The following is a 9,877-nucleotide window of genomic DNA, read 5'->3' as shown; positions in this document are numbered from 1 at the left end:
CCACAGCGGGCAAATCATGGGAACAGCCCTGGTTTTGGAGCCAGACCCACCTGAATTGGCCTCCCGCATGGACTTAGCTGCGTGGCCATGAGACAAGGCATTTTATTCTTTGAATTTCAGTTTTGTAAGCATAAAAAGGGGAAAATAAAACCCATACTTTAGTAAGGTTTAGAAACACTACACTCAGTAAGTCATAGCTAAGTCACCGTCACCAATGGTAGCCAAGTGTGTGGTGCAGCAGGAAACACATGGAAAGCAGTAAGTCACATCAGACCTTTGGAGTCGATTCCTTTACCGAACTCAAATGCCCTCACATTTAGGGAGAAACAGAAAGAATTAGGACTCATGAAATCGAGCTGGGGCTGGCACTTCTGTCCCTCCCAACAGGTTTCCAGAAAGCTACTTACATACGATGCACTCGCCAAACCACTGGAAATCATTCTACTTTATACTTTTTTCCACCCTGCCTCACGTCCTTGCCCTATGACCGGGTTCCTACCCCAACCTCTGCCCCAACACTTAGGGGAGGAGTTGCGGGCCTCTTTTTACAGTGGATAGGATTCCGAAGGGGAGAGTAAATCAGTAAGGCTCCACCCATTTCACAGGAGGCCTAGAGAGGGCGCTCCCCTTTCCCCTCCCGCCTGACCTGCCAGGAGGTGGGCTGGCGCAGAGGGAGGGAACTGTCCCCTGTCCCTTTAAGGAGGAGGGCCACGCGCCGGCCGAGAGTGCGGCATAGCCCCCACCCGCCGCGCCCTCACCCCAGAGCAGCTGCAGCCCCAGCCGCGGCCGCCCCTCCGCCAGCCGAGTCCGCAGCTCTGACCCCCGGCAGCAAGTCGCCACCATGGTGAAGATCGTGACAGTGAAGACCCAGGCGTACCCGGACCAGAAGCCGGGCACGAGCGGGCTGCGGAAGCGGGTGAAGGTGTTCCAGAGCAGCGCCAACTACGCGGAGAACTTCATCCAGAGTATCATCTCCACCGTGGAGCCGGCGCAGCGGCAGGAGGCCACGCTGGTGGTGGGCGGGGACGGACGGTTCTACATGAAGGAGGCCATCCAGCTCATCGCCCGCATCGCCGCCGCCAACGGGGTAAGGGATGCGCGGCCCCGCGCCGCCGTGCCCCTTGGCGCGTGTGCGACGTGCGGCCTGCGGCGCCCTCCCTGGCTCGGGGCTGGCCGCTTCCGCGCGGTCGCCCTTGTCTCCACCTCCCGCTCCTCCCCCTCCTCCGCGTTCGCTCTTCTGGCCTGGAGGTCCGACGGAGGTAGCCAGGCTGGGGAAAGCGGCCGTGGGACCCGGCAGAGCTCCTCGCCTGATTCCCGGGGGGCGGGGAGGCACGGGCGCGGAGTCGGGCGTGACCTTGGGAGGCCCGCCCGACCCTCCGTCTCCGCCCGCCGCCTTCCCTCTCCCAGTCCCCCGCCCCTCCCAAGGCCTCTGACATTTGTCTTAACCTTGCCACCCGGGAAGATACGGTTACGGCGCAGAGTGCCGTCGCCTTAAGCAGGAAAGGTTAGACAGCCGCCGCCTCGCCCAGAGCCCCCTCGCATCCCGCCCGCTCCCCTGCTATTCTCGGCTGGGACTGGCGCTTCCCGCTGGCTCGGAGCCCGACACTGTGGGGCAAGGGTGGCGAAAGCACCCATCCCCCTGGGGCGTCAGGCTGGCAGATCTCAGCAGGCGATTGCCAAGCTTCTCTTCCCGCCCCCTAGTTTGCCTTGGTTCCGAACTCCTGCCCTTTACGCGGCCTGCTTGCGGGGGGGCAGGCTTTTGAAAAATCTAGTCTTTGCCCAGTGGTGCCCGGGATCTGTTCCACCGACGGGGCTGGAGCTGAATTTTCATTAGAATGGCAACAACATACCCAAAGGCGCCCTTACGCAAGCAAGCAGTCGTGGCAGGCCAGGAAATGAACGCAACACCTTGGTACCGCCCCGGGCCAAGGAACATTAACTGACTTGATTGGGCGGGTCCACTCGGATAGGTGAAACTTTAAAAAAAGGTTTTTCAGTAAATCTGATATATGAAAATGTGGGGCCGGGCATGGTGGCTCACTCCTGTAATCCCAGCACTTTGGGAGGCTGAGGCGGGTGGATCTCCTGAGATCAGGAGTTCGAGACCAGCCTGGCCAACATGACGAAACCCCGTTTCTGCTAAAAACACAAAACTTAGCCGGATGTGGTGGCGGACGCCTGACATCACGTCACTGCACTCTAGCCTGGGCGACAGAGTGAGACTCTATCTCAAAAAAAAAAAAAAAAAAGAAAAGAAAAGAAAAAAGAGAATGTGGATTGATAAGTTGAGGCTATTCACTTACTTTTGTAAAACATTTCTAAGGAGTCAGAGGACCAAGTTTTCTTCCTATATTTTAAGTGAGATTTGACTTATGGCCAATTCTTCTGGAACGCATCCCCTGAAATGGATATTTCTATTCATTTTAATAGTACTTTGTTTATCTTATATTATTGACATTGAGTACTATTTGCCAAGCACCATGGTAAGCACTTCATTTCTGGGTCTCATTTATCCTCCTGCAGCTCTATAAGGCAGATGCTATTGTGGGTATCTTCAAGTTGCCAACGAGAACACTGAAGCTTAGGTAGGTTAAATAATTTACAAAAACTATAATGGCAGCACTAAGAGTCCAATATAGATCTGCCAATCCCAAGAACTTCAACATCTCCTGAGAATGAAGGGACCCTTGATCTCAAAGATCTGTTTTCCAGGCTCCAAAATCTAAACTGGGCCCTATCTACATCTGCCTCCCCAGGCCAAACATTTATAAGCATCAGTGAGGGAAGATTGCCTGGATTTGTCTACTTTGTGCACCTGAATTTTCGGACAAGCACAAATTCCCATGAAAGAAGGACAAACAGTAGCTGTATTCCAGTAGATCCCTTCATCTCCCCATTACCACCTGTGCTGAATTTGCATTTCATTCATTCATTCAACAGATCCTGTTGAATACCATGTTCAGAGAAATGTGTGGACTAAAAGGATGATGCAGACACAAGATTTGTCCTTAAGGAGCTTACAGCAGAGTGGAAATTTTAGGTGCCAGGTGGAAATTTGTCCATTTGGGAGTAGTGTAGGGTGGGAAGGAAAGAATTAGTTAAGACTAAAAAAAAGTTCTTAAAACTTCATCACCCTTTAGCCATTGCCCTATTGCTTTTCTCTCAGCCAACCTTTGTAAAAGCTTTCTGCATTCCTATTTCTCATTCTCACCTCTAGTTTACTCGCCATTTCACTGCAATCTGGCTTCTGCCCCCTTCACTACTCCAGTAGAATTGCTCTGGCCAAAGTTACTAGTGACTTGCCAGTTGCTAAATCCATGGAATACACTCTCGGTTTTATCTTCTTTGGCCTTTCTGCTGCATTTGGCACTGCTGATTTTGTGCTCTTAAAGTTCTTCCTCCCTTGGCCTTGCTTACTCTCCTGATTCTGCTCACACTTTTTGGAAGTTCCTTCATGGGCTGCACATTGACTCTTCCCTAGGTTTCTTCTTTCTTTCTCTCTCTTTCTTTCTTTCTTTCTTTCTTTCTTTCTTTCTTTCTTTCTTTCTTTCTTTCTTTCTTTCTTTCTTTCTCTCTCTCTCTTTCTTCCTTTCTTCCCTTTTCTTTTCTTTTCTTTTCTTTTCTTTCTTTCTTTTTTTTGAGACGGAGTCTTACTCCGTTGCCTAGGCTGGAGTGCAGTGGCGCTATCAGGTCACTGCAACCTCCGCCTCCCCAGGTTCAAGCAATTCTCCTGCCTCAGCCTCCTTCGTAGCTGGGATTATAGGCGTGCACCACCATGCCTGGCTAATTTTTGTATTTTTAGTAGAGACGGGGTTTCACCATCTTGTCCAGGCTGGTCTTGAACTCCTGATCCACCCTCCTCGGCCTCCCAAAGTGCTGGGATTACAGGCGTGAGCCACTGCGCCTGGCCTATTCCCTAGGTTTCTATGCTCAGCTTGTTCTCTGATTTTGTTCACTCTGTCTACTCACCTGGGATTTTAATATGCTACTCTTTCTCTTGTGATATGATTGAGTCCAGATAGCATCTTCAGAAAGCTTTCTTGACACCCCATCCCTACCACTCTTCTTCCACCTATTAAGTGCTCCTTTCCCATAGATAATTCTAGAATAGATATATTAAATTCTAGTGAAATTATCTGTTTACATGTCACAGCCTCCCGCTAGAGATTAGGCTTCTTTAAGACAGGCCTGTTTTCCCTGTATCTGCAATGCCTAGGACTATGTAGCATTCAATGAATTCTTGTTTATTTGCTCTGAACGGTGGGTCACTTTTGTATTCTAGCACTTGATTTAAAGCCAGCATATAGTTGGTGACCAATAAATTTATTCACATCAAACATTTATTATGTGTTTGCTTTGTATCAGACATTGTACTTGAGGTATAAAATATTTGTGCCCTTGGGAAAGACATAGTCTGGGAGGGATGGTAGATAGGAGTCAACAGACAGCACAGTGTGTCAGGTGTTGTGATGGAGGGATATGCAGGTGTTTTTAATGTCAATGACTACTTGGGAAGGAAAGATGAAGGGAGGGAGGCTCCATAGAGAAGTGGTAGCTGAATTGAGTCTTAAAGAATGAGTTGGAGTTCCCAAAGTGGGTTTGTCGGGTAGGAGGAATTCTCGGCAGAATGAATACAAATTGAGGGAGTTTAGATTAGAAACAAATACAAATTTCTAATCTTTTTTTGTTTCATCCGCAAAGATTGGAATAATACATACCCAGAGAGCCTGTTGTGAGGATTAGATGAAACAACATATTTACAAGTACCTCACTTGGAAACTGTTCGAATGACAGGTATGTTATTGTTTTGCTGGTATTAGGACACTAATCCAACCTGATGCAGGTATTAGCCACCCAGATGGTCTCCCACCTTCCTCTAATCCTCAACAGCCCCAACCGATATAGAGGGGTTCCATGTTAGTCAGAACCCAATTGGGTACAAATGACAAAAACCTTACTTAGATTACTCCAAGTGAAAAAGGAATTTATTGGCCCATGTTACTGAAAAGTCTAAGAGAATCCCAACGAATTCTGTAGTTGAAACTATTCCTGGTCTCTAAAAATCACTTTTGGGTCTAATGATCTGCAAATGACCAGCATTAGAAATTGAGGAGAGGGCCGGGCGCGGTGGCTCAAGCCTGTAATCCCAGCACTTTGGGAGGCCGAGACGGGCGGATCACGAGGTCGGGAGATCGAGACCATCCTGGCTAACACGGTGAAACCCCGTCTCTACTAAAAAAATACAAAAAACTAGCCGGACGAGGTGGCGGGCGCCTGTAGTCCCAGCTACTCGGGAGGCTGAGGCAGGAGAATGGCATGAACCCGGGAGGCGGAGCTTGCAGTGAGCTGAGATCCGGCCACTGCACTCCAGCCTGGGCGACAGAGCGAGACTCTGTCTCAAAAAAAAAAAAAAAAAAAAAAAAAAGAAATTGAGGAGAGTTTAAGCTCACAAGTAAATAAATGTGTGCATATTTTGAAGGATGATTTATCACCACCCTAAGCAAAATAAAATAAATGCCTTTGTGGGAGCTTGTAAGTAGGGTATTCTTTGTTGTTGTTGTTGTCAAGTTACAGGGATTCTTTTGTCAGCGACTCCTTTGCTACTCATCTGTGGAAACTATGGAGCCCCTCCTCAGAATATGTATATTTTAAAATTTGAGACACGGTCTTACTCTGTTGCTCAGACTGCAGCACAGTGGCACGATTGTGGCTTACTGCAGCCTCAGTCTCCCCAGGTTCAGTTGATTCTCCCACCTCAGCTTCCCAAGTAGCTGGGGTCCACAGGTGCATGCCACCACGCCTGGCTAATTGTTTTATATTTTTTGTAGAGATGGGGTTTCACCAAGTTGCCCAGGCTGGTCTCGAACTCGTGGGCTCAAGTGATCTGCCTGCCTTGGCCTTGCCTCCCAAAGCGCTGCGATTACAAGTGTGAGCCTCCGTGCCTGGGCAGAGTAATTTTATTTTTAAGTGAATAAAATACAAAGCATTACAAAGGAAGCAAAATTGTATTGAAGTATAATCAAAATATTAGAAAACCAGATTTGTTATATATCAAGATACATGCTTCTTTACTGACATATTAGATAGCAAGATTCGTGGAGGATCTAATACTGCCTTACTTCAGAGTAGTGGTGAGTATAAATGATGTTTTGAGACATCCTGCAATCTCAGTATTTTGAGATAATTAAATAGGATATGAAAATATAATTTTTATTGATGAGAAATTCCTAGGTAGTAGTAGTAATAGTAGCAGTAGTAGTACTAATACTGTGGTTTGCTTCCTACATTTTATAATAAAAGGAAATGTTAAATTTCAGTTAGATGTTAGTGAAAATAAAGATTGTTTTGTTTATTTTGTCATTCATATTCGTGGACCCCATTGAATTCTACCCAAGGACATCTTGAGGTGGGGGGAGGGGATGTAAGCATCCCAAGTTAAGAACCCCCACACTAAACAATGATCCTTTTTTAGTGTCAGGTGATGCCTGCACCAAAATGGGCCTCAAACACATGACCCAGAGGTTGAGGGTCTCATGTTCTCAGAGCAAACTAGTGGGACTTCGCAAACTTCACCTTATAGTGCAGGAACTCCACTGTCTCCCACTTGAAGTAAACCACCCTTTTCTGAATTTTCATGGGGTCCATCTGCAAACACTGCTGAAGGAACATGTTTCTGGCTATAGGAGTTCAATTTCCTGAGAAGGAGATAAAAGAACACTGAACAGGAAGGGGAAGGTTTTGGGACTCTTGGGTAGTTGGAGTTAGGTGGAGGCACCTTGCTACCTTTACTTTAAACCTTATATCCCTGGGGCAGGTATGACTTGGCAGAGAAACACCTTCAAGTCACTTTTTTTTTTTTTTTTTTTGAGACGGTGTCTTGCTCTGTTGCCCTAGGCTGGAGCATAGTTTCAGGATCTTGGCTCACTGTAACCTCTGCCTCCTGGGTTCAAGTGATTCTTCTGCCTCAGCCTCCTGAGTAACTGGGACTACAGGCGCGTGCCACCATACCCAGCTAATTTTTGTATTTTTAGTAGAGACGGGATTTCACTGTGTTGGCCAGGATGGTCTGGATCTCTTGACCTCGTCATACGCCAGCCTCAGCCTCACAAAAGTGCTGGGATTACAGGCGTGAGCCACCGCACCCAGGCCAAGTTACTTTTTAATATGCTGTAACCACCCCCCACCTTTTAAAACAAACAAACAAAACAAAACAAAAAACACTTTTTAAATTATGGTGGGGCCAGGCACAGTGGCTTACTGCACTTGAGTGGGTCACTTGAGCCCAGGAGTTCCAAACCAGTTTGGACAATATGGTGAAATCCCTTCTCTACAAAAAATAAAAAAACTTAGCCTGGTGTGGTCGCAGGCGCCTGTGGTCCCAGCTACTTGAGAGACCGAGGTAGGAGGATCACGTTCAGCCTGCGAGGTCGAGGCTGCAGTGAGCTGTGATTGCACCACTGCACTCCAGCCTGGGAGATGGCAAGACCCTGTCTCAAAAATAAATAAATAAATACAAAATGAATTATGGTGGGCTTTGAACAATTGTTCTCCCCTTGTTTACACTTTCTGATTTTGAATCAGCACTGAATGCCAGGATGGATAACCTATTGTCCTTTCCATCCAGGAGCATACAATCTTTTGGGGGAGATAAGACAGAAGAAACACATAGACATACAAATAACAGAATTAGAAAACATGCTGAGCTCAGAGAGAGAGAACATTTTGGATTGGGAAAGAAGTGCCTGCACCTAAAACCAATTATGTCTTGAAGAGCTGATAGTGTGCGATAGAAGACAGTGGCTGCCCTTCAGGTGGGGGACCTGCCGAGAGAGGTGAGGAAGAGGGAATAGGCAGGACTCTTTTAGAGCCAGGCACTTAGTCACTAAACTATCTTTGTTACATAAAATATTTAAATCAATTTGCTTGGGAGTTTCTCTTTCTTGGCTTCACTAATGCTCTTGATGAAAAATCTTTTTCCTTTACTTTCTTTTTAATCAAATCTAATGCTAATGAAATTTTGTAGAATAAAAAAAGCATTCTCCCTTTTTAAGATAAAGGGTTTGTTTTGTTTTGGTTTTGTAAACAAGATAACATACAGAAGAGTGCTCTACTGTTTTAGAAAGAGTGACTCATTCAATAAATATTTATTGAACACCTACTAGGTTCTGGGAACTAGGGATTCAACAGTGAATTGAACAAAGTTTCTGCTCTACAGAGCTGTGGGGTTCTAGTTGATCCTGAGAGATGATAAACATGTCAAATGAAGATCAATTCTCTGAAGAAAAATAAAATCCAGTAAAGGGGACAGCATTAGAGGATGGGCTGCTCTTTTTAGTGCAGCACTTGTAAAGGCCTCTCTGATAAACCTCATGAGAGCAGAGACCTGAATCAAGTGAAGGAGTGAGCCATGCAGATATCCATGAAAAGACTTCCAGACACAGGAAGAGTTAGATGGAAAAGATAAACACATATAATCATTTAATATTGTAAAATTATGCCTCAGGTATATAAATGTAGCATACATTATATTGTACAAAGGGTCCCAATATACTATGACATTTTACATATAGATTATAAGTATTATTATATTATAAATTTATCTTGGGATAATAAGATGTATAATCAGCATTGATCAAATATTTAACAATAATTTTTTTCTCTCTTGGACTCTAGGGTAGAGAAAACTTTTCATCTACCCTCTTAGATTATATACTGGGGGACTTGCAAATTAAATGTAAAAGACAAATTAGCAACAAAAAGACATTTGTGGGAGTTTACAGAAAAATGTGACAGGAGGCAGTTAGACTTGGGGGCCTATATATCATCTCAGTAGGGGAAGGCGGAGGAGGAGAAGAGCGTTTGCTGGAAACCATGACTTTAGGAAAGATATATCAGCCCTTAAGAGAATAGGTAGGAGATACTGTAGTTTTATGCCAGTGTCTATTTAGTTATGGCAATAAGAGTCGATCTTCCCTGGTTGTGAAACTCCAGAGTTCCTTTGGGGCACACTGCTTTTAAGACAGATGAAGGAGTTTAGTAAAAAGCCCATTTTTAAATGACTGCGGCTCAAAATAATTTTTATGTCACAGTGGTATAGTCTGGATCCCTTCAGACTTTAGAAGAGCTTTCAGGAGAATGATTTGAGTGAGCTACACTTCTAAGAAAGTGAAGCAGGAAAGTTTGGACTGATCCCTTTATTCTCCTCCAAGTTCCCTTGAGGCCCACACAGACATAGCCAGTTATTCTGTTGACTTTGAAGCTGTGCTCACAGTTGGGATCCACCTTTGAAAAATGGCTCCTGAGTGTGTTAGTAAGTAATGGCTAGCCGAGGGCTTCAGTTGGGAGGATTGTGGAGACTTTTCTCCCCTGGGGTCCTCAAAGGGGAAAGAAATCACAAGGGGGCAGCATAGGGAGTTGTTTGGAACGGGAGAGAAGGCTGTGCTTAGTGTTGGGATATGTGGATGGATATAAACTGGGTTTTGTTTTGTTTCGTATTTTAAACTTCAACTGTTAGAAGTCCTCCTTCCCGTAGCTTCTCCAAATCACCACTGAGCTGATTCCCCAAGGCATAAAGAATTAACACAGTGAGTAATGCTAGTTAAGTCATGCCAATAAAGATTTAATCATGAATCAGAAACCCTTGGAAAATTATGTTTTCATATTGGAAAGGTGTTCTTTTTTTCTCCATTTGTACCCCAAAGTGTTTTGAAGGTTGAAATGCGATAGGTGGTAGGACAGAAATATTTGCTTGACTTGTCCAGTATGCAAATGGTGTTGGAACAGGGACTCCAGTCTTCTGATATTTCATCTGGTTGGTCTTTTCCATAAATAAATATATCCCAGAGCAAGTACCTCTGGGGATTGTTATAATATCCTA

At 45.4% G+C, this 9,877-nt stretch overlaps 1 protein-coding gene across 3 annotated transcripts in view; it reads left to right on the top strand.

Annotated features, from left to right (window-relative positions):
* Positions 1-701: 701 nt before the first annotated feature.
* PGM1 (phosphoglucomutase 1) overlaps positions 702-9,877 on the top strand; it is a 66,118-nt gene continuing 56,942 nt past the window's right edge. The window contains exons 1-2 of one of the 3 annotated variants that reach the window (XM_077950331.1): positions 1,317-1,504; positions 4,702-4,794. Coding sequence is in view for 1 of the 3 variants with exons in the window: in NM_001257491.1 (NP_001244420.1) it covers positions 842-1,087 (246 nt within the window). In the remaining 2 variants the exon portion in view is untranslated. 3 annotated transcript variants of the gene reach the window in all.

Source organism: Macaca mulatta, chromosome 1, assembly GCF_049350105.2.
Source record: "Macaca mulatta isolate MMU2019108-1 chromosome 1, T2T-MMU8v2.0, whole genome shotgun sequence".
NCBI lineage: Eukaryota > Metazoa > Chordata > Mammalia > Primates > Cercopithecidae > Macaca > Macaca mulatta.
This window is presented reverse-complemented; position numbering and strand designations above follow the sequence as displayed.